Source organism: Equus przewalskii, chromosome 25 (assembly GCF_037783145.1).
Source record: "Equus przewalskii isolate Varuska chromosome 25, EquPr2, whole genome shotgun sequence".
NCBI lineage: Eukaryota > Metazoa > Chordata > Mammalia > Perissodactyla > Equidae > Equus > Equus przewalskii.
This window is the reverse complement of record NC_091855.1, coordinates 35,035,768-35,060,550: the sequence shown is the minus strand read 5'-3', so window position 1 is coordinate 35,060,550 and position 24,783 is coordinate 35,035,768. Positions and strand designations below refer to the sequence as shown.

Below are 24,783 nucleotides of genomic sequence, written 5' to 3'. Positions count from 1 at the left end.
AGCCGACCTTCCCCGAAACCTGTCACCCAGAATGGGCTGGAAGATCCGATGCTAATGGATTCTGACGCCCCTTCCTAAAAGGGGCACACATCACCAAGCTGGGTCTCTGACAGGAAAGGCCAGGAGCGCAGCCCTGGAGGATAAAAAGCCCATGAGGTGACAAGAGGCTGGGGAGTGGTCCAGAGCTGCGGAGCAGGAGGAAGGGTCGCCTGCAGGCCCGACGGGGTGTGGGGGGGGGCGGGGCGCAGGCTCACTCACCTGTGTGCCCCTCCCGCCCCACCTGGAAGGTCACAGTTGCCTTTGCTGGCGGGACCCACTGCCGCCCAGCAACATCACAGAGGAAAAAGGCCTGTTTGCCACCAGCATCAAAGGGCTCAATTTTCTGAAACAGATGAAAACGACTTCCCCGGTTGCCAGCAGTGGAAGTGTTCTCTGGAGCCCGGGGCACCTGTGGTTCCAGGCCCAGCTCCGGCCTCTCCCTGAGGGAAGGGCTCTGCTCGACTGGGGCTTCCGGAATGGCTGGTTCCAGCAGGAGGCAGACGCTGCGGGGAGAAGCGAGAAGAACAAACGATCCCACGCTGGGCAGCAGGTCTCCTGTGTTCTTAAGCAGACCGGCTGCCCAGCCATACAAGGATCGGAGCCTGGAGTGGGGCAAACTCTTGTTCCTGCTCCAGGCAAAGCCCAAACCTCTACAGGACTGACAAGGCGCGGGCTCCTGGTTCCACCCACCGCAGGCCCTGAGACCAAAGCCTGCACCTGTCTGAGACTGGCTTTCTCTAACTGCTGAGTGAGGACGAGAGTAACCGAGGCCCTCCCGGCCCTCTGGCTCGTTGTGCAGAGGCGGGAGGGGTACCCCACAGAGAGCGAGGAGTAGCAGGCCCTCCACCAAAGACAGCAGAGATTGGGAAGGTCTGGGGGGAGGCCGAGGAGGCGAGCTGGGCTCAGGGACCTGGGAGAGGATGCGCATTTGAAAATGTGCTGGAGATAGTCCCTTTCTCCCTCCTTGGCTGTTACTGCTGGTCCAGGGTGGGCACCTGGGCTCTGGTTCACTGGCTGGCCCTGGAGCCCCTCACTGTCTACTTACCAGCCTGGCCAAGCTTCTTTCTGTGCCCCCTCCAGCCCCGAAGCTTCCCAGTGTGAGGGCATCCTCCCATAGCCCTCAGTCTTCTCTACCACCCAGGGGACCCCGGGGCGGCACGGGCTGCAGAGTCAGGGCACAGCAAGCCTTTGCCCAGTGCACCTCTGGCTGGAGGCCGACGGGACAGGAACAGGGGAGGAGCTGGTAGCCATGGTCAGGGATCCAAGCAGGGGGCCACTTCCAAGGCTCCCAATGCCCTGTTACAGGGTCTGGCGAGGGAGCAGTGAGGTGCCTCCTCCTCCAGGTTGGCTGCAGCCCTGCACTAAACTGCACAGCTTGACAAGCAGAACATCAGCTGGATTTCATTTCCCACTCAACTCACCTATGAGGCACTTTTGGGCAGTGCACAAGGGGTGCTACTGTCCATGGCAGCTCTGGGTGTGAGTTATGGTCATCTTTGCTGGTTGTGGTTGGCATAAGGAGCAATCTCCTCTGGATTTCATCTTAAGAATTGCAGGATGAAAAAGGTACAGCAATGTCTTTTTACTGAGTTCCATACCACACCCCAAGTTTGCTCACACTAGAGACCCAACCACGCCCCAATGTCCCTCCCAATGAATGCGGAACCACTGAAAGCCAGAATGGAAGAGCCCTTAGAGACACCTCTGGTCCAGCACCCTCCATTGCACAGATGGGGAAACTGACGTCAGGAGAAGATGCACCATCGTCCTGCGAGACAGGATGCGTCCGGGTGCTTTCTGAGTTTGATTCTGGCTCTCTGGAACCTGGATTCTGATGCTGCCTGCCGCTGTTCTGCCCCCTTCTTCCAACTTCCCAGCATGGACTCTGAGCCTCCCGATTAATAATGGAAGGTTCTTGTTTTCAAGGTTTTAATAATAATAATAGTGATAGCAATAATAATATCAACCACCATTTATTAAGTGCCTCCTGTGTGCCAGCCTCCATTTCTAAACTTCTGACAATTCCATTACCCTCAGTTTACAGGCAAGGGAACAGGCTCAGAGAGGCTAGTAAGTGGTACAAGGGCCACCAGCCTGGGCACCTGGTGCGTCAGGTACCTTGTTCAGGAGAGGTGGAGTGAGGTGGAGGGAGGGCTGCACAGTGCTTCATACTGGATGCACTCAGTATGTCCCTGCCTCGCTTGTCAGCCAGCAGACGCCATCCCATGGGCCACGCATACCCTCCCCTGTCACTGGGCAGGCCCCACGTTACCTCGGTGCAGGCTTCTGGGGCAGAACTATGGCCGGCACTGGGCTCCCACTCCCCTCAGAGCATGCTGCACCACCGCACGACCCGTTCACAGGCCTGACGGGGCCAGAATGAAGCTCCCGGAGGGCAGGAGCTGCGCCTCCTTCTCTGGATCGTCCCAGAGCCAGGACCTGGCCGGGATCACATCACACTAACGGGGTTGGAGTTGCTGAAAGCTTTGTTTCTGAGCCCAGTGTTGGCGGTCACATCTGTGGCAACTGCCACTGCTCTGTTCCAGCTGTAATAAAGACTCCTTTTCTTGGATGGTGCTCTTCCATATTTAGCAAGTGTGTAGATGAGGAGTGAAGTCTGGGAAAAGGAATTCGGAATGAACTGTCACGATGTAGACGGCACTTTGCCTGAGAACTATTTATAGATTCAGGTGCCAAAACAGAAGGGGAGACATTAGACAGTCGTGCAAACTGCCAAGTGTCAGGGAAGACTAAATACGGGGCAAGCAGACCGGGAGGTGCTCGGGGAGAGGGAACGGGGAGGGCGCGGGGGGAAGGCTGAGCAGGGGCCATCGGGGGACTGAATTACCCCAGGAAATGAGCTGCGAGTCCGGACAGCAACCTGCCCACTCCTGCTCACTCTGCAGCGGTGAGGGGGCATCTTCGACTCTACCATCATGAAGAAGCACTTGGCTCTTTTGGGGAGCAGAAGGAAGACAAGGAGGGAGCCAGGGCACACCCTGCTGGCAGCACAGCGCCGAGTGCCCCAGGGGGACACACTAGGAAGGAACCCAGCTTCGGCCTCAGATCTTACAAAGTCAACCCCACCCTAGAGTTTGGGAACTTTTCTCTGAGGTCTAGAAGAAAGTGATTGCCACTTACGAAAGCTGTGAGAGCCAGAGAGGTTAAGTGGCTAGGAAGTGACGCCAGGACGTGACCTTAAGGGAGCCTGACTCTGCTGTCTGTGCTCTGGCCTGGCATGCCAGGCTGTCCAGGAGAACAGAACGCAAGCCACACGCGCAACGTTAGATTTTCTCATAGTCACATTAGAAATTGTCAACAGAAACAGGTCAAGTTAATCTTAATATTTTCTATTTAACCCAATATATACAAAATATTATCATTTCAACAAACCATAAATATGAAAAATTACTAACGAGACATTTACGTTCTTTTTTTCATACTAAGTGTTCAAAATCTTGCGTGCATTTTACACTCACAGCGCATCGCAATTCACACTCACCACCTCTCATGTGTTCTCCAGTCACGGGTGGCTCCTGGCTGCGCCTCAGATGGCAGCGCCCCAAGCGGGGTTCTCCACCAGGGGTAAATCCTCCCCCAGGGCTCATTTGGCAGTGTGCGCACACATGCGAGGCTGTCACACCCAGGGAGGGGGTGTGCTACTGGCATCTAGTGGGCAGAGGCCAGGGATGCTGCGAAACATCCCACAGTGCACAGGATGCCCCACAGCAGAGAGTGATCAGGCTTCAAATGTCAAGAGTGCCGAGTTTTGGAAATCCTGCTTCAGAGGGAGCGCCAGTCTGCGCTCCTGGGACAACTGGCAGGAGCCCAGGAGCGCGGTGCATGCCAGCACCTAGCGTGCAGCCTGGCGCACAGCAGGTGGCCACCGCCAGTGCTTGGCGTGGGACTGAATGGAAGACAGGAGGGCCCGTGAGGACTCTGAAGGCGCAGCCTCAGCCTCACAGGCATCACACTTCCATCCTCTTCGCCAGCGGGGCGGAGACCCTAAGAGCCACGAACCGGGTAGCGGCATCAAGAACAAGGAACCAGTCTCAGGGCAACTGATGTCTCACTTGCTTCAAGATGCTGCTGAAACACCTGCTCGTAAATCCCCGCCAGCTGGACTCAGGACGCAGCTGTCTCCCCACCAGCCCTGGTGTGAGCGTCCTGGAGCAGCCTCGGCCCTTGCACAGGGGGATGCCTGCAGTTCTGGGGACCAAATTCAATGTGGGGGGGGTGGATAGGGCACTTGATTGTGGTTATAGGTCAGCTGCACCCTCTAATGAGCCCATCAGTAGGAAAGCTGATATTCTGACCCTTTATTTCCTTCCTCACTGGCTCTGAACGCAGGAGTGGGAGAAAGTGGTGTTCTTTACATCCTCCTCCCATCCCCCCACAGGCGGAGGGCCGGGCGCTCTCCTGAATCACCATAAAAGCCCCTGGTCAGGAAAGGGGACCCTGCTGTTGCTGCAAAGAGAAGCGTCTCTGTTGACATAGGGACGTTTCTATGACCTACTAGGATCGGGGCTGGAAGTGTTCAGGCAGTTAGATTCAGTCTTAGGTTTCGTGGGCACGTCATCAAATTCAAAGTCCCCTTGAGCTACCAGCTGGCAATTTTACAGCCCAGTAAGGATGGAGGTGAAAATGGGTCTCTTGACCCCAAAGGATGTGACCACCACTGAGGGATGCTGCAGGGTTAGCATCTCACCCCTAGGGGACTCTCCCGTCTCCTTCAGGCTCTGCCCTCCCTCCTGAGACCTGCACCTGGGCGTTTATTCCATTTTGTCCGAGGCACAATGGCTCCCCATCTCCCTTGCTGTCTTGGACCTGGGGTGGTGCTGTCACAGGTCCCCGACACCAGGTGCCTCCAAGGCACCAGTGGCTCCTCTTCCCTCCTCAGTCATTTCTGCCAACCAGTGCTCGGTCCTCCTAAATGTCTCTGAGCCTGTCCCCTCCTCCCCACGCCTGCTGTAACTGCCGGGTCCAGCCCACCCTGCTGCCCCTGCACGGCTGCCAAGCTCCCTCTGGTCCTCATCCTTAGGGGTCTCCCCTGCACCCCCGCCTCCACGCTGCCCCCAGCAGTGAGGGGCTTCCATGTATAAAGCACATCGAGCACGCCCCCCATCCTGAATGCTCTTCTGCTGGGTTCTTCCCCACGGCCTTTTAGACGCAGGCTGAGTTTCAATGCCTGGGTGCACATGGCTCTGTGATCGGCCCGGCCAAGGGTGCCCTTCTCGGCCTGCCCCCCACTTCCACACACCCTGTACTCCAGCCTGCTGAACTTCCCCTGGACACACCCGGTCATCCTGCTGCTCTGTGCCCTGGCGTGCGCTGGCCTGCTGGCCCACGTGCTCTTCCTCCCTTGTCCAAACACAACATTGCCATTCATCCTTCAAGACACAGCTCACATGTCCTCACTCCCACAGGCAACCCCTGTGGTCTCGCTCACCCTCCAGCGTTGGGGGTCCTTCCTCTGAGGGCAGTAAAATACTAACACCTTCTTAATGTTATCTTCTCTGTATCCTGGGGCCCAGTGCCCTTAAATTGAGGAAATGAACACGTGAATGTCTCATTTAATTCTCTAATTATGTCGTGTGCGTGACTCTTGCACCCAAAGTGGACAGACGTCTCCTTGAGAGCAGAACCGTGTGCCCAACTCTGGAGCAGACAGTGCAGTGTGAAGAGCACGTGCTGGGGAGTCAGGCTGCCTGCATTTAAATCCTGGCCCCACCGCTTCCTAACATGTGACCTTGAGCAAGCCACTTAGCCTCTCTGTGCCTCAGTTTCCTCATCTGGAAAAGGGGGATCCTACCTGTTCTGGATATCAACTGCTGTGTAACAAACTACTTGCAAAATTTTGTGGCTTAAAACAACCATCCTACTGCAGCTCACCATCTTGTGGGTCGGGAATCCGGGCAGGGTGCAGGGGGTGATTCTCCTGCTCCTCGGGGCACTGGGCACTGGTCTGGTCCAGAGGGTGCAGAAGCCTTCACTCGTGCCCCCACCCTTGGCAGGAGGGGCTGGAAGACTGGACTCAACTGGGCCCCCCCAGGCCTCTCTCTCTCTCCATACAATCTCTGAGCCTCTCAGGGGGTCTCTCCAGCATGGTGGTCTCAGCCTCCTTGGACTTCTTCCACGGCAGCTCAGGGCTCCCAGAGTCCAGGCAGAAGCTGCCAGTTCTCTTAAAAGCCATAAGTGCAACAGGCATAGTATCACTTCTGCCCTATTCAACGGTGAAAGCTGTGCCCGGCCAGACCCGGTTCAAGGGGAGGGGCCACAGCCACCACCCCACCACCTATGATGGGAAGAGTGTCGGAGAAAGGACAGCCATCTTTACTCTGCCACACCACGCTGCTCACCCCAGGACTGACATGCAGAGTAAATGAGTTAACTCATAGAAAGTGCTCGACACATGGCTGCCGTTGGTAGCCTACTTCCTGGTCTCTCACGTTCCCAGCAAAGGCCGGGGCACCCGGGAAGCTCCTGGTAAACATTCCGTGTCATAACTCAGTAGAGGAAGAAACACATGGAGAACATTCTAGGTTGAGCTGCACAGAGGGAGCTTCGTGTCCTGACCCCTGATCCACATTCTGGGGACCCACCTGGAGTCCTGAGACTGTGCTGGAAATGGAGTTCTGAGGGAGCCCGGGAGAGACAGCAGAACCAACACAAACCCAACGCACGGTCTCCATGTGCCGAGACCCCCGCCACCAGTCCTCCACCAGCGTCCCCGGAACCCAAAGCCTACGAGGCTCCGGTCCTCGGGAGCCTGAAGCCAGTAAGAAGGGGCCTCTTGGGCTTCCGCTAGGAAGAAGCTCACGGTCTCAACTGTTACCCCATCATCGGTCTCATATGATCCATCTGATTTCTCTGGAGGTCTATGCTGCACCTGTCGTACCACAACCTGAGTCCAATTTCTTTCTCGTTTCTGAAATATACCACCTTAAAAAAAGATACAGTGTTTCCCGTAAGACTTGTAACAAATTACACATAAAACACACACATCATATCTACACACACACACCATGCTTTAGTTTGCAAAGTGCTCACCCCCAGCGGTGCCACGGGGGCAGTTACCATCCTACTTCACCGATGAGGAAACCGAGCAGCGGCCTGCTGGTAAATGGTGAACAACCAGCTCTCCAGGGAAGAAAGCCCAGATTTTACATTTGCCCATTTCCATAATGAGAATACTCCCACCACGCTGATTTCAAGTGCAGAGCTGGGAAGAGAGGTGCACAATTAATGCGCACGAACTGGAAGGACCCGGCTCCAGCACGCTACCAAAACTGCGGCTCAGAGACACACCCACTTTCTGATGGTCGTTAAGAGGCAGGACCATTAAGAGGTCTGGAACTCAGGCGACCTCACCGACCCGAGGGACTCCTCCTCACCATGGCTGTCCTGGCTGGAGCCGTCTGGTCCCCGTCTGCTCCCTTTCTGTCCAGCTCTGGTTCTTTGCAATGAACAAAAAGACTCTGAAGGTCATTCCAGAGTTCTTACCTATCCTCGATGACTGTCTGCCCCACCTCCCTTTCTTGTGCCCTCCACCTCCCCTGACTTGGAGAGCCAGACGCATGAGGACCACGGGAGACAACACCAGGAGCAACCGGGCCCAGCTGAAGGCACTTCAAATGTGGAGTCGACAGCCCGGGGTCAATTCTAGTTCCATCCTTGGGCACAATTTCCTCAGCTGCAAAATGGGGGTCCCAGCACCTGCTTCCTAGGGCTGTGGTGAAGACAAGAGGAAGGACTTCTATGAAAGCCCACCCAGTGCCTGGTACACGGCCAGTCTGGTCCAGCGCCTGGCACACAGCAAGTCCCTAATAACTGGGGGCTGAAGGCAATGTGAGATTTCATGAGTAAGGCCTGGTTACTGGGGAACTGGGTCTCACCTGGGGACTCCCAGGGCAGCCTTGGACTGGGAACAATGACTACATTAAACAACATCCCAGCGGGGGAAGTTCCGCTGGCGCAAGTTCCCTAGAAATTTCCAATGTAAAAACCAAGGTCATGACAACAATAAGCACAAAAGAAAAATGTACCAGGATCTGGACTGCCAATAAAAGCAGTGTAAACTATTTATTGATTCTCGACAGATAAGGGGAGACGGACACAAAGAGCTACGGAAGACGCCAGCTCCATATTTATGGAACTTTCCAGAAGGTCTCATCTCTGACTGCTTCTTTAAACAGTTTGAGCAGAAAGGAGAAGTTGGTGGGACAGGCATAATAATGTGGCTTCCCGAGAGGCCAGCTCTGCTGCCTGGACACCCAGCAACAAGGACCTTCGCTGGCTAGGGTGAGGCTTTATAATTCCGGTGCTTGGTGCATCCGGGGAGAGGCAAATGAGGAAGAGCACGTGCTGTCTGTGTGGGGCTTTACCCTTCCAAGGCATTTTGTATCCATCTCTTGCCAGGTGGGGTCAGGGGTCCCTTCTCCCAGGAGGCCCAGAGACATTGAGTGACTTGCTTAAGGCCACACAGCAAGTTACTGGGAGAGCCAGCTTAGAACCCAATTCACTGACACCCACCCACAGTTCTGCAGAAGCTCACACTGGCCCTAATGCTGCTCACACTTCCTAGTGGTGAAGCCACCCGGGAAGGCCCAGAGCCAAGCGAATCTCAGAGGCGATCAGAGGTAACAATCGCCTTTCCCCTTTGGGAAAAACCCCCCAAAGCTGAGCCCCCTGGGAACACCTCCTTAGAAGTCCTGAAGGTGGGGTTGTCCTCCCAGAGTTCCGAGGCTCCGCCAGGGAGGCCGAGAGAACCACAACACCTGGCCTGTTTCCTCCACTCCTGACCAATCCACGCAGATACCCGAGCGACCCTTTGAAGAGCAGGACGTGGTCTTACTGTGAGCCTCAACAGATGCTGGCCACACAGATGCATGGATGCACGCACGCATGAAGAATGAGTGCACGCATGCATGCCGCACCGCTCTCACAATCTCTGCCGGGTTTTAGGGATGTTCACAGATGTTGTCTTTTCTGTTCCTCATAACAGCTTCCTTGGAGGCATCGTGAACCCCATTCGTGGCTCATGAAAGTGAGGCCCGGGAGCAAACAACTTGCTTCAGTCGACAGGGATGGTTAAGCAGGAGAATCGAATGCAAATCCAGGTTTTCTTTTTTTCTTTTCTTTTTCTTTAAAGATTTTATTTTTCCTTTTCTCCCCAAAGCCCCCAGGTACATAGCTGTGATTTTTAGTTGTGGGTCCTTCTAGTCGTGCTATGTGGGACGCTGCCTCCGCATGGCCTGATGAGCGGTGCCATGTCTGCAGCCAGATCTGAACCGGTGAAATCCTGGGCCACCGAAGCGGAGTGAGAGAACTTAACCACTCGGCCACGGGGCCGGCCCCACAAATCTGGGTTTTCTAACCCTAAGACCCACGCCAGGATGAAGAGGGGCGGTGAGGGACGGGGAGAGGCACTCAACCTTACGAGTACCTACTGTCTGTCGTTCCAGGAGTCATCACTGTGACCACGAGTGCATTTCACAGGGGAGAGAACCGAGGCTCGGTGAGGCAGAGGATCGAGCATCATCACCAAGATCTTGCCGCTGATGAAGGCACAGGGGTGGGACTCGGATTGGGGTCCACTGGGTTCCACCCTCTCGTCCTTCCAGACCAGCCATCTCTTTCTCAAGCGCGAGGTGTTATTACTCAGCTGACCAGTGGCTGGGTGTTCGTGAACCCCTGCCACACGGCCTGCCCTCTGCTGGGCCACGGGGACCACAGGTGCTGCATGAGACACAAACTCCACCCTCAGGAGCTTCCAGCCAGAGGGAGAAAGACGATGTGCAGATAAGAGACAGACAACGAAGACTGAAGAGACCGGACAGGCCGAGGGGGTGGGGGCACGGGCACAGGCGCAGAGGTAGGATGAGCACCGAGAGTGTGGAGGAGGAGACAAAGGAAGCAGGTGGGCTCCAGATGGGGGTGCAGGATCACTGCTCTTCCTGGGGGCCTCCACCCTGCAATAACCAGGGGAAATGGCCCCGAAAAGGAAGAACAGGCAAGAGACGCACCGTGAAACTTCACCATCCACCTAAGTAGCCAGAGGTCCTGGGTGGGCGGTGGGCATGCTGTCAGTCAGGACGAGCCTTATACATAACAGGTGCCCCCTCCCCTGCTAGTTCGGGACAGCCTGGAAAAATAACTCCCGCTCCTTGCTGGCCGATGCCTGACATTCCACCATCGTAATGTCAGTACAATAACTTTTATTCCTACTGAGAAGCACACCTTCATGGTTGGGAGCACTACTTTACGGTGGTGTTAGTCTTTCACATGTTAGTATAAATCTGTTTATTGGATAGAGAATTTCCAGAAAGCAGGATTTCCTGGAGAGTGGCAGAGGGAGGAGAAATAGCTGGAAGGAAGGTGGGAGCCCCACATGCAAAAGCTGAGCAAAGATAATCCACACCCAGTGCTCTCCTGTGACAGGAAGCGCAGGAGGTACTGGGGCCCGGACCCGACCCCTGACCCCTCTGTAGTCACCTCCAGAAAAAGGGAGGCTGTGTGAGGCCACCAGCTCTCTGAAGCAGCCGAGTTGGACTGTTTTCCCTTAGACATATTTCCTGAAGCTGCAAAGCCCCTGAAGGTGGTGGTCACTGTACACACAGCTGAGGCCACCCACTCGGGTGCTGGCATGACACCCCCCAGCCCACAAACCCATTTCCTCCCCTTCTCTTGCCTCTGAGGCCCTGTATTCTGGATCTTTCTCCCATCTTTGTCCAAACCCCTCCTGTATCCCATTTCCTCAGGGTAAAACAAACTCCTGGCAGTCTTTGTGTTCACGTTTCAGGGAGCTGGTGTTGCTTCTCTGCCTTCTCACAGGGCCTCACCCATGGAAACGGCTCCCCCTCCCAGGGGCAACGCTACTCCAGGCCCCCCATTGCCCCCCCCCCCCCCCCGACGCCTTTCTTGGCCTCCTGGCTCCCCAGTCCCAGTTCCCGGGCAGTCATCAAGCCCCTCCCCTTTGGCAGGTTTCTCAACCCCTCCCTCCCCTTCCTCCATCCTGCTCCTGGCACAGTCGGCTGTCCCGTCCGTCACCCACACAGCCAAGCTCTCTGCTAAAGAACCAATCTCATCTGGCCACTTCCTGCTCAAAATCTTTTCACACCTTCCCACGATGCCACAAACTAAACTCCTGACCCCTTGGGGGTGGTTGTCAAGGCCGATGGTGGCCTGGCTGAATCCCACCTTCCCAGCCTCATCTTTGATTCTACTCCCCGTCACCTCACCCCCAACAGGGCCCACCCTTTCCTGATTCTCTTCCCCGTCTCTGAGCCTGACGCAGGCTGTGGTCTCAGCTAAACACACCTTGTCCCTATTTCTCCTCCTCACAATTGCTTTCCATCCTCCAAGGCCCAAGGAGGCCTGGGTTGATCTCCATCAGTCAAAAGCAGCCAATTTTGATGTTCCCAAAGTCCACACCTACATTCTAGCACTTATGACAGTCTGGCTTATATTTTTGGTTAAGTGTGAGTTCTCTCTCTCCCCACTGATCCAACGTCAGGGGTTACATCTTACGGAGCCCATCCTAAGTGTCTTCCTTCCATTCAGCACATGGTCAGTAGTATGTAAAGCCTTTGAAATGTCTGACAACACAGAGAAAGCCATAGCAAAATGTTCAAGTGAGAAAAGGAAGGCTATAAATCATATGCACCACTACGATTAAAAATCTATTAGAAAGAAACAACAGCAAGAAACTCACCAAAGTTTTACAACAAAGTTCTTGGAGTTAAATTTTCCGATGATCTATTTTTTTCCTGGGTCAACCCCAAATTTGGAGGCCAAAAAGGGAATTGCTGATACCAGAAAGCGCCAAACTGTGGTTCGTTTTTAGCCAAACCTCCCTGGGTAATAACCCCCGTGAGACAAGGAGAATGAATCAGCTTCTTAGAGGATTCTCTGGGAGCAGGGCGCCCAGGAAATGAAGGTTCTGAGGTGTGAGCTGCACGTTACTCCATCCACACAGCCAGTTACAAGTGCCAGTGTGACTGAGGGTTTCTGCACGAGGGCGAGGTGAGAGCGGTTCCCCACAAACGTCTCCATTTCATCGGGGAGACTACACTGTGACGTCAGAGACTCACTCCCATTCCGGCATCAGTGCCAGCGTGTGTTGTTTCCCACATCACCAAGCGATTCCCCCACCCCAGCCGAGTGTCCTACAGTTCAATTCAATTCTGAGACTGTCTACTGGAGATGGCCTCAGATCCCACCAGTTAACACTCAGTCCCACCAGCCTGGCCCACACACACACAGCCCCCACTTCAGATGCCAACTGCAAGTCCAGGTTGTCACCTGTGCTTCTGACCAACCGGCTATAGATCAGAGGTTCCAACGACCCCCTCTTTGGGTTCCATTAATTTGTGAGAGCGGCTAACACAACTCAGAGAGACATTCTACTTACTAGGTTATGGGTTTATTATAAAAGGATACAACTCAGGAACAGCCAGATGGAAGAGATGCACAGGGCAAGGATGTGGGAAGGGACACGGAGCTTCCACTCTCTCTGAGCGCTCCTCTCTCCCCAACCTCCACATGCTCACCAACCAGCAAGCTCTCAAACACCATCCTTTTGGGTTTTTATGGAGGCGTCATCATATAGGCGTGATGGATTAGATCACTGGCCATTGGTGGTTGATTCAACCCCCAGCCCCTCTCCCCTCCTCTGAGGTTAGGGGGCGGGACTAAAAGTTCCAACCCTCCAATCACACGTTGGTTCCCCTGGCAACCAGCCCCTGTCCTAGCTGCTTTCCTTACGTCACCTCATTAACATAACCTCACATGTGGTTGAAAGGGACTGGTTGTGAATATCAAGACACCTTTGTGGCTCTTACCACTTCAGAAACTCCATGCGTTTTGGGAGCTCTGTGCCAGGAATGGGAACAAAGACCAAACACACATTTCTCATTGTAAAGTGCAACGTCATAGTCAGGATGCTGCTGAGCGCTCCCCAGGCGCCAGGTGCACCGTCCAAGGTCGCTGCTGCCCGCGTCCACGCATCGACCCTCCAACGGCTGTGCTGCAGAGCTCCGCATTCTGCAGTGGAGGAAACTGAAGCACAGAGACGTGAAGTGACTTGTCCGAGGTCAGAAGGTGACAGGGACAGAATAAAAACCTAGAACTGCCAGGCTTTCCAAAGCTCGTGGTCTCAGAAGACGTTTCCACTGACAAGAGTGCAAGACTCCCCACTCTTCGATGCGGCCTCCCTGATACGAGAGCAAGAGCTGGCCTCCACGCCAACCCCGACTTTAATAATAATCGTTCCTACCTTTAATGGACTTAGTACATTTTGGTTCAAACACAGGTTAAATCTCATTCTACGATAACTGATCAGTTGGTGGAAAGCTCAAACCCAAGAACGCGATAATGCAAAGCTCCGGTGTGGAGCCCAAGGGCATTCTGGGTGACACTCCGACCTCCAGACATACAGATCTCTGCTGCCCTGGAGGGCTCACTTTAGCATCTCCCCTCCTTGGTTTCAGGTCCCTGAGCCCAGTGGTGAGAACCATCCGTGCCAATCAGCACAGCCATTCACCGCATTTGCCTCTGAGGAGGATATGTTCCCAAGCGCATCTACCAGCTGCAGCCACCGGACCAAGGACCAGGGGCCTGAGAGTGGGGCACCTGCTCAGGGCAGGAAGAAACTCGACTGAGCTGGGCAGGCCGGCTCAGCCTGGGTGTAGGGAACAGGCAGGGAGGGACGTGGGGCTGCCCTAGGAACACAGGGCAAGTGGTTCGGACCGAGTGCTGGGCAGTCACTTCCTGCAGGGGCCAGACCACATCACCCGCCACTGTCTCATAGTTCCTCTTCCAGAGGCAGGGCCAACTGGTTTTCTTTTTTTTAGTAGCCAGCAAAAATATGCCATCACATGAATGTGTCACTGTCACCGTCTTCAAGAGTGCAGAATAATGAAAAAGGAGCTAACGTCCCCCAGCCAGGTGGTTAATTTCAGCCATAAAGGGGCAGGGCTGCTGCCAGAAGCTGGCCCGGACTCTCTCCATCCTGTGTCCTGCTCCCTGGTCCCCGAAGTCCCTGCCCCAATGTCTCTTCTGCTGGTTCTCTGCCCCGACCCTCACCCATCTGGCCTCGGATGGACCGGAATGAGGCTAAGTGGTGACCCAGACACCACGAGGCCTGCTGGTCACCTCAGTGCAGCTCAGAGGAGGACAGCGGATGAGGCAGATGGTCATGCTTCTTCAAAATAGTCGCTCCCCATCCCTGCCGGTCACATGCCAGCACGAGGATGACACTTCCCATCCCACTGGTGTCTTGCCTGCATCCAACCTGTTTTGGCCAATGAGAAGTGAGGGGAAGTGACACCTGCGGCCTCAGAGCAGAACTTTTCAGAGCCATCCTGGAATTCCGCCGTCTCTCTCTTTCCATCCGCCCCCAGGCAGCTGCTCTTTCAGCCTGGACCACAGAGTGCTGTTTCTGTAAAGAGCCTCAGCTGACGCGGAGCAGGGAGCGGTCACTCACGTGACCGTGTGCGCAAACTCGGTGCACAAGCCTCTGCCCTTAGGGCTGTTTGTTGCCGCGGCGTAACCAGCCTGAGCTGACCGGTTTAGGGTTTTGCAAAGAAACTCCTGACAAAGAACTAGAGGACAAGGCAGGTGCCCAGAAGCACAGAGGTGGTCCAGGGCACTCTTCTTCATTCAAAACAAACGAGCGGAGCCACAGACGAGGTTGACCACCCACTTTCAGGGGGATCCCCTCGTCTCCTTCCTTCGCCTCAGCTCTGAGTGGGGAACCCCAACAAAAGGCCCCGGTTCCAGGCCCTGGGCCTTTCCCTTGCCCACTTCCTCCTCAGGCTGCCCACCACTGCGGCCACCACGGCCACAGAAGGACTCAGGGGATTGGTGGCTCCCTCCTCCCAGGAGGGACTAAGAGGCAGGCCCACATGTGCCCGTCTGGGATTCACCCAGAGCCTTGGAACCATATGTGTAGACTACTCGACTCCTCCTTCTGGCTTAAACCCACAGGAGGATTAATAATAATAATAACGACAACATTATTCTAATGCTCTGTTGTGCTCCGGGCACTGGCCTGAGCACTTCAGACACACTGACTCCTTCCAGAACCCTATGAGGGAGGCACTGTTATCATCCCCATATAGAGGCCTAGAGAGGTTAAGTAAGGTGCCAAGGTCACACAGGTGGTAAAAGGCAGAGCTGGGATCCCGACAGAGGCTGCGTGGCTTCCACAGTCTGTGCTCGATCGCTATGCTAGGGAGGAAGGTACCGAACAGGAAGACAGGGCAGAGAGGGAGGAGCAGTGAGTCAAGGAGACAAAGAAACACACCACCAGGTCCCTTCTTGATGTTGTCTGGGTTCGTCCTGGGAGCAGAACTCAGGGGGCTGAGGTCTGGGGAACCGTGGAGTAATATAAAGAAAGAGCAAAATAAAACACACACAAATGTATAGACGACATCTGTGTAGTTATAGTGAATGAAACGAATCATGATTAAAGAGTTATGTTCCTCTTTGAGTTTTGAAGGTCTTTTCAGCAAAGCTAAAGCAGCGAATTTTTAAAGGCTTAAAAATGGAAAATGAGGGGCTGGCCTAGTGGCATACTTGTTGGGTTCACCCGCTCGGCTTTGGCAGCCCAGGGTTCCCAGGTTTGGATCCTGGACATAGACCTACACACTACTTGTCAAGCCATGCTATGGAGGTGTCCCACATACAAAATAGAGGAAGATCGGTGGAATGTTGGCTCGGGGACAATCTTCCTCAAGCAAAAAGGGGAGGACTGGCAGCAGATGTTAGCTCAGGGCCAATCTTCCTCACCAAAAAAAAAAAAAAAAAAAGGAAAATAAGATTCTACCACATGACTCTGGGAGGAAGACATGAAACCGGGGAAGTAAGCTGCCTTCATCCCCAAGTGCCCTGCTTTGTCACTTGGGATTCTACTCAGGAATGAGATATACAGCCAGACATGAAGTCCTGGTTCCATGGGGTAGGCCCTGAGCATGCTTTCTGACCAAGCTCCTAAAGGCCAGGGTGGGGCAGGGGGGTGTAACTGGTTGGTTGGAAAGATGTAGAAGTGATCACCCTGGAGACTGGGGCAGGAGGGTGGGGACAGAAGCAAAGGGGCAGAGGAGAAAAGCAGAACTTCCCGACATTCTGTAGGCCCAGCCTGAGTCCCTTACCCTCCAAGAAGCCTTCCCACTGAGCCTGCCCTTGAACCACGCTCCCTCCTTGGGCTTCTGGAACACAGACTGACGTGTCACGTGCTCAGCACAGCACTACTCCCCACTTCAGCTACCTTCCCGATGTTGGTGTTGAGATCCAAGAGCATGGCTGGCTCCTGGGTTTCTAAAGGATCGCAGGTAACCAGCATCTGGGCAGCCAAGTCCCGGAAAGCCTGGTTCCCCCAAGAAGAATTAGGAGGACACAAGCCCCGTTAAGTCCATAAGCAGGCAGGCTTACGGCCATCTCTCCCACGAGGCTGTAAGTGCACCCAGGGTCTGTGCAGCCCCCGCCCCCGAGACAACTTCACCCCTTCTGCAGTCATCAGAGGCGCCATATATTTGGTCTGGGGAAACTACAGCACTCCCCATCCTCTTTGAGATGCCGATACTTTCCTCCCTGAAGACGCTGCAGGAAACGGCTCATGAAGGCTTGCTATATAAATTCACAATCCCACACACGCCATTCCCCTTACCCAGTGAGCAGACTCCTAGCAGTTCACCCAGATCCAGGCCCTCTGCTTCTTCCTGGACACAGGTCTGGACCACATTTCCCAGGCTCCCTTGCAGTTGGGTTTGGTCACGTGACCGAGGTCTAGCCAATGGAATGTGAACATGTGTGACACACCCTCTTCCAGGCCTTGCTGGTAAGACCCGCCCCCAAGCCTGCTCCAAGCTCTTTCCTCTTCCAGCCTATTGGCACAATGTCAACGGTAGGGAGCTGGAGGCTGCGAACACAAGGAGGCAAGGCCTCCGTCAGGGCAGGTCCCTGAATGAGCCTCCCCCACTGACCGTGAATCCTGAATGCGAGCAGGGAACTAGCCTCTTCTGGGTTTAAGGCATTAGCGTTTGCAGCAGCTGAGTGATCTTCCCGCTCACTTGTCCTCCACAGCCTGACTCCATCTGACTGTCCGTCCGTTGTGGTGGTCACTCGCTTACTGTCTCCTCCTTTCACCCGACGCAAGCTCCGAGAGACAGGGACTGCAATTGCTTCCCTGCTGTGTCTCCAACACAAGCACAGAGCCTGACGCAGAGCAGAGGCTCAGGAACTACCTGTTGAAGACTGCGACCGAGGGGATTGTGTTTTTCCTATTCTTCCTGAGTCTGGGTCCCTGGAAAGGCTCCCCTACCGCAAGAACAGGAACCTGCCTCTGCTTTCACTTTCGTGTGCCCCTCTAGAGATAGAACATGAGCCTTTAATTGAACTAATACACTCGCCCTTTGGGACCCAGCCTGTGTTCCCTCCTCTTTGCACTCTCCCGAATCCTTCCCGCCATGGTCTGCATCCTCTGTGCCCCTGGGCCAGGGGTCCCTTTGCGGTCACACCTGTCACACTGCACAGCAACTGGTGATGGCTGTGCCTCTCCCATCCACCATGTCCCCCATCCTCCAACTAGACTGGGAGACCCCTGATGCCAGGATGCTGTCTTATTCATCTTTGCATCTTCCCAGCGTCGGGCACAAGTGTCTCTTGAGAAGCAGGCACTCCAAAATATTTAACAAATATTTTAAGAATATTTATTATATTTATATAATATTTAATTATGTAAAGATATAATTATATAAATATAACTATATTATATATTTATAAAATACTTAATAAATATTTTATCTTCCGTTTTTTTTCCTCCCCAAAGCCCCAGTACTTAGCTGTATATGCTAGTTGTTAGTTCTTCTATGTGGGACGCTGCCACAGCATGGCTAGATGAGCAGTGCTAGGTCCACGCCCAGGATCTGAACCAGTGAACCCCAGGCCGCCGAAGTGGAGCATGCAAACTTAACCACTCGGCCATGGGGCCGGCCCCCTACCTTCTTTAACTGTTGTCACTCTGCTGCTAACCAAGAGTAGAAAGTTTGCTCCTCTGGATTGATTTATACGAGGACCTAAGCCAATACTTGGAATAGTCTTACAGATGCTCCTAACAAGCTTCTTGGATCTTAATACCTGGCATGGCCCATGAGAGGAGGTGGGAGCCCAAACCCTTTCAGTGCATATCAGTACAAACCCACCCTAGACCCAGGGCCCCAAAACATGTTTCCACTGAGGCCCAAGCCTGCTCCTGGCAGCCCTGTGCACACACAGAACTTTTGTCTTTCAAAGGGTGTGGCCATTTGAGCCTCACAAAGGCTCTGTGATACAGGCAGGAAGTGACTATTATGTCCATTTAACAGATGAGAAAACTGGGGCTCAAAGAGGTTAAGCGACTTGTCCAAGATCATGGTTTGAGCGTGTGCTGAGCTGTCGCTAGGACCCAGGGGCCCAGAAAGTTCCTCTCCGTTTCTTCCCTTTCTCCAGCCTGAGCTAACAACGGGAAACTTCGCAGTGGCCACGAGGAAGCAGAGCCAAGAAGCCACGACATGGGCGAGCGGAAACTCACATGGCCTTTGAGTGATAAACTGAGTTTAAAACAAGCCTGACCAAACGACTTCAGCAGACTGAGAGCTTTCCCCCTTCTTCTAAATTTAAACCCCTCCAGCCCGAGAGGCGCATCTGTGGTTACAGGGTGTAGCATCTGCTACTGCTGTGTGGTCAGAGGCCAGCACAGGAAGACGGGTACTTACTCGATTTTTCTTCTTTAATGGTGTATTCGAGTACCTCGGATGAGCTCTCGTTCGGGGAAGGGAAGTGGACACAGAGCACCAGCTGCTTCGAGCTGCTGTCCCGGCGGACCAGGAACGTCTGCAATGGAAGAAGCGGGGGACTCCGTGAATCAAAGATTTGGGTGGAGGTTAGAAGGACAACAGTGAGATGGAAGTCATCTGGAATGTTCCAGAAACAAGGAGGCAGGTAGGGGGCAGTGAAGCATCCCTCAGGAGAACTGGGGGTTCTGCCCCAAGAGCCATGTGTCACCTGGCCCATGTCCTCTGACTCCTTGAGCCTCAATTTCTCACTTGCTCATTGACGGGGGTCAATTAAATCAATGTTTATGAAAGAATTCTGTGCTACAGACACGGAGTTTGGCAGAGAATATTTAACATGGAGATTCCTGTGTCCCTCCCCCACTGCCCCACCCCCCTCCCAAGATGCTGGTCCGGTGTGTGGGGGAGAGTGTCCAGAATCGGCTGATTCTGATACAGGTGGTGGTCCAGGGTCCAAACTTAGACAAACTCTAATGTACAGGAGTGAGGCTGAATTTCAACTCACAGCCCGGCACGCACGCTCTGGGGGAGGCTGCTGGAAACAATCACAGACATTAGTCAATTCACACTTTTTTTTCCCATGGAAATAAAAACAGCTAATAACAATACAGAGCTTTCTCTGTGACGGGAAATGTTACGAATACTTTGCATATATTGCACTTGCTCCATCCTCTCGACAACCCGATGACGCGAGCTTTGTTGATGAAGAAACCCTCCCTGTACCACAGGTCCCGCCCGGTGAGGCACGTCGCGTCCTTTCTCCTCGTGTGGATTTATTCGAGTCTGAGCAACCATGCCTCTGGGCCCGAGGGTGTATCTGCGTTCCAGTAACCAAGCATGACCCAAAGTCTAAAGCAGAGCCGCATGTCCACAGACACATCCCCTCTACTTCTGCTCTGGGCCGTGGTTCCGCTCAGCACAAGGGACTGTGCCTCCGAAGTTCTGCACCGGTCGCACCCCACAGCGCCCCAGGGGCAGTGCCCTCCCACCGCCATCATGGGGAGGAGGCCCCTGCTTCCTCCCACAAACTTTGTTTTCAAACTGTCCTATTTAGTCTCTGCTGGCCCCACCCCAGTTCATCCCTCCTTCCAGGTGATGACAGACCCTTCTGGAATCTCCCAGCCTCCTGGGGCACAGCTTCCCCTGGGGGAGGAGGAAGGGTGTCCCTTAGCCGGGGAAGGACACGCCTTCCTTTCCTGAGAAAGGACTTGGCCACAGTGTCCCCCCACCCTCTCCCCCTCATCTCCGCCCCGGGGTCTAGGCCTCTCCCACTCAGGCCCCAAGCACCCAGGCTGGAGTTTGAATGACCAGGAGTCCAGACCAAGATGCTGAGGGAAGGCTGGGGACCAGGGCCTCTGGGATATCCCAAGGACGTGGCCCCAAGCGTGAGGCTCTGGAGGAGCAACGAGATGGCATCGTCCCTTTGCCCACCCAGGCACACTGCCCTCCCTCCCCTTTGGTGATGCTCCAAATTCTCTGCCATTGTTATTGATTACTATTATTATCACCATATTGCTATGCTGTTAGAATGGCTAATATCATCATCGTTAATAAAACACTATAATGACATCGTTATTATTGATCAGTAGCAGCTAACCATATTGCCTCCCTAGTCCACCCAAGCCTTCACCCGGGTTCACGAGATCCCGTGATCTTACTTAATTCTGTTATTAAGGTGATGGGGGGGGTGCTATAATTATCCCCATTTCATAGATGAGGAAACTGAGGCAGAGAGGTAAGTAATGCCCAGGACCACGAGCCTGGTAAGTGCTGGAGCTGGGATTTGAGCTCAGGCCCCTCAATTCTAGACCCTGATCCTGAGCACGCAATTACCCCCGGACCCGGCCAGAGAGGGTGGGTCCCTTGCTCTGTGTGAGAGTGTGTGTCCCTCTGGAAGCAGCGACACAATGAACCTATTAGTCATTGAGCTGCATTTGGAAATGAGTTTCCCAGCTGCCGTCCCGGAGCTGGAGAGTGGAGAGAGCATGAGAACCCGGAGTGGATGCAGGGGGACGGGAGGGAGGCGGAAACGGGAGGCAGGCGGGATGCTGGCTGCACACCGCCCCGGCCCCCCGGAAGGCGGCCCTCCCTAGGGGACCCAGCAGGAGGTCGGTTCACCTCTGGAGGCCTCCTGCGCCCCTTCCATCAGCTCAGATGGGACACCTGGGCTCCCGGCAGAGCCCCGCCCAGCTCTGAGCTGCAGCATCGCTGAGCTGATGAGTTCACCTGAACCTCGCCTGACCCCAGGAACTCACTGTCTTTCAAAGGAAAGAGGCCACTTGGCGTCTTCTTCAGAATTCTTCCTGCCTACCAGGCCAGGGGGAACCAGCAGCGTGTGAGGGAATGTGACTGTGTGTGTGAGAGAAAGAGAGAATGGCGTGTGGGTGAGTGTGGCATAATAAAAAATACATCTGGTCTTTGCCCCCAGTTCCCGGCACAGAGCTTCAAAAACCCTTGGAATTTCCTGAGTGACAGGAATGTATTGTGTTATGCACCAAGAGCCACTTTTGACCACACCTGAGTTTACGCTAACAGGTGACTCATTGTGGCTCTCAGTTTCAAAGCGGGGGGCTGGCCACAGAAAGACCACCACGTGATTAGAGGGCTGGAACTTGTGGCCCCACCCCCAACCTCGGGGGAGGGGAGAGGGACCCGGGGTGGAGTTCAAGCAGGTGGCCAATGATGTCCTCACTCACGCCCGAGAAAGGAAACTCAGTCGGACCCCTGGACGCTGAAGCTTAGTGGGGCTCCCTGGTTGGTGAACACACTGCCCTGCGGGAGGGCGAGGGGCCCAGATTCCACCAGGAGCGGGTGTGGGAGCTCTGCACCCCCTCCCCCTGACCTCACCCCTCTGCGCCCTTCATTCAGCTGCTCTTGAGTTGAATCCTTGATAATAAAACGGTCATCTGAAGTCCAGTAGGGTGCCCTCGGGGAGCCTTCTGAGTCATTCTAGCGGATTATCAAACCTGAAGGGGGGTCATGTCTGTACCGAGTCAGACAGAAGTGTAGGTCGCCCAGGGACCCCGACTTGGGTCTGGCACCTGCAGTGAGGGCAGTCTTGTTGGGGACCTGCCCTTTAACTTGTGGGGTCTGCACTCACTCCAGGCAGTCAGTGCCAGAACTCAATTGTGGGACACCCAGGTGGTGTCAGAGAGTTGCTGTGGAGCGTCGTGAGTGGGCACGTGTGAGTGGGGGCGGTGGTGAGTGTGGCCCCCAGGGCCTCCCTGCCAGAGCCTGGGGGAGCAGAGCATGGGGAGAGGCCGGAGCCAGTGGTGCCCCTGGGCAGGCCGACAGAGCAAACCTGGACCCTCGACCCCAAGCCAGGGCAAGAGCCGGGGCCGGTGCCCTCCTGAGCCGAAACCAGACTGGCGGTGTCTTTGTCAGGCAAGTGCTTTCTTTACACACGTGGTGCATGTGTGGGGGACACATGCCCAGGTCACCTGTTCAGAGCGCGTGCATACAGCAGAATGCCCTTCTCCATCCCCGAGTGTCAGGAAGGAGCTGGTGTTTTTCAAACTGTGGGTCATGACCCATCAGTGAAAACGCCACCGACCTTTTTTTTTTCCACATAAAATACAAGAGAACAAAATAGAAGATAATAAGGATGCCTATAATAAGGATGGACTTTTTGTAAGAGAGACCTACAGAGGGCCAGGGCCACAGCAGAATGCATATTTCTTACTCTAATGATGGTCACCTCCTTCCTTGAGTGTCTTTGACCGCCCCAGATCTCTCCCTAGGGTGACTGCAATGACAAGCCACAGCTGCCAGCCTCCACTGGACCGCCCTTGATGCTGCCCTGCATGCTAATTGGCTCTTTCACACCCAACACAGAACTGTTTCTAGATTTCTCCGCTTTGCTGAGACCTTGACAGTGTTCTCCACCCTCCACTGATAGAAAGAAAGATGACAGGAGCTCCTCCAGCTGGGAGGCAAGTCACGATCTGTCACAATCTGTATTTCCTCCTGGACTCCCACAGGGTCCTGAGCAGCCAGTTACGAGCTCTGTGACCCTGGGTAATTCCGTGCCTTCTCTGAGCCTCGGCGTTCTTTTCTGTAAATGGGGCTAACACCTATGACCACCCAGCAGAAACGAAACCACAGCCCTGCCTCTCAGTGTTTGAAGAAGTAACTGCACAGTTGATCCCGGAGGCGCCCAACGGTACCCGGGATGAGTGGGTCTCCACAGAGGCTCACTAAGGATTAACGCTCCGTTGGCTCCATGTCCTCCCCCATGGCTGGTTTTTGTTCTTCAGTCTCCCAGCCTCAGGCTCCATCTAGAAATTAAAGGTGATTTCCTCGAGAGAGCGGTTCAGTCGATAGGAAGGAGCCAGAAGTTAAAATGGCGGCTAACGTCTGTGCTCTGGGCCAGGTACCTTACATGTGGCATCACCCGGTTGTCCCCACAGCCCTGGAAGGAGGGGCTAGGACTAGTCCCTTGGATGGATGGAGACTCGGGTCACAGAGAGGTTAAATAAACCGGAGGCCACGCAGAGGGGAAGTGCAGCAGCCGGACTCACACCAGGTGCCACCAAGAGCATCTCGCTTATCTGGTGCCATCTTGTCTGTGTTATCTACTCACCGAGGGGCAGGGATGTGGAGAGGGGTGGAAAGTCCCCCAGGCTGGCTTCCCACAGGTCCCCCATTCTGAACGTCCAACACCCACCCTTTCAGCAGGGCCACAAAGCCTCACATAGTACTTCCTTCTGCCATGGCCAAGTCCTGGGGCTCTTTTTTTTTTTTTTTTTTCTGCTTTATCTCCCCAAACCCCTCCACCCCATACACAGTTGTATATCTTAGTTGCAGGTCCTTCTAGTTGTGGGTTGTGGGATGCCGCCTCAACGTGGCCTGACGAGCGGTGCCATGTCTGAGCCCAGGATCCAAACCCTGGGCCGCCGCAGCAGAGTGCGCGAACTTAACCACTCGGCCAAGGAGCCAGCCCCAGGGGGCTCTTATCTGAAAACCAAGATAAGGCTCTAGGGGGGTTGGGGGCGGAGGAGGCTGTGAGTGGTGGGGGCAGGGCAGGGAGGGAGGCTAGGGGAGTCCTCTGACCCTTCCTGCCTGGAGTGCAGGTGGGAGGGGGCACTGACAGGTGCCTGCTGTGGGCAGAACCCCCAGCAGTGGTCTGCCTTGGCCACTGTCTTTGGGAATAAGACGGTCTGTTCCACGTTCCCCTTTGGGGAGGTTCAGCTGCTGAGCTAGTCACAGGCCCCTTCTGGGAGGTATTCAGTCAGCATCTCAAAAACAGTGTCACTGTACAGCAAACTGCGGGAAAAAATGCAGAGTAGTGACTCCTGCAGAGCATTCTAGATTATGGCGAATCTCCTGCACTGAATCTGGCAGAGTTCCACCAGAGTCAGAGCCCGGCGGAGGACCACCTGCGTGAGCTGTCTGGGTACCCCTCGCCCCCCATCCTCCCCGGGGGTCCACTGGTTATACTCTAAGGAGATGCTGCCCACAATGTTGCTGCGGGTGAGCACACAGGGGCTAGAGAGCTGGATGGGCCCCCCGGGCTCCTCCAACACCCTCCGAGGGATCCATGTGCCAATCTGCCAAGACCCTACTTCTCTTTCTACCCTCTGCAGCCAGCTTTTTAGAGATGCAGAGGGACTCGAACCCCAGCTCTGCTACTCACTAGCTGTGGGTCCACGGGCAAGTTACTTTCCTCCTCTGGGTCTCAATTTCCTCATCTGAGCGTGAGGATCATCATATCCATCTTTCGAGGTTGCTGTGAGAACTGCTGATCATGCATCTAAAATGTCTGGCACAGAGTGTGCACTGAATAAAGAATAATAACAATACTTATTATAGGCTGCTACCATTTACTGAGCACTAAACCACGTGCTAAGATTTTTATATGCATAATCTCAATTGATAAACAAATGATAGTTATTAATAAGATTGTTATTAC

The 24,783-nt window shown here is 54.5% G+C and overlaps 1 protein-coding gene across 3 annotated transcripts in view; it reads right to left on the bottom strand.

Moving 5' to 3' along the window:
• The window catches only part of RIN3 (Ras and Rab interactor 3), a 123,505-nt gene that overhangs the window by 54,193 nt on the left and 44,529 nt on the right, over positions 1–24,783 (bottom strand). For all 3 annotated transcript variants that reach the window (XM_070593099.1, XM_070593101.1, XM_070593100.1), the window contains exon 3: positions 18,795–18,912. In XM_070593099.1, the coding sequence (XP_070449200.1) occupies positions 18,795–18,912 (118 nt within the window). The remainder of the gene's footprint in view (positions 1–18,794; positions 18,913–24,783) is intronic.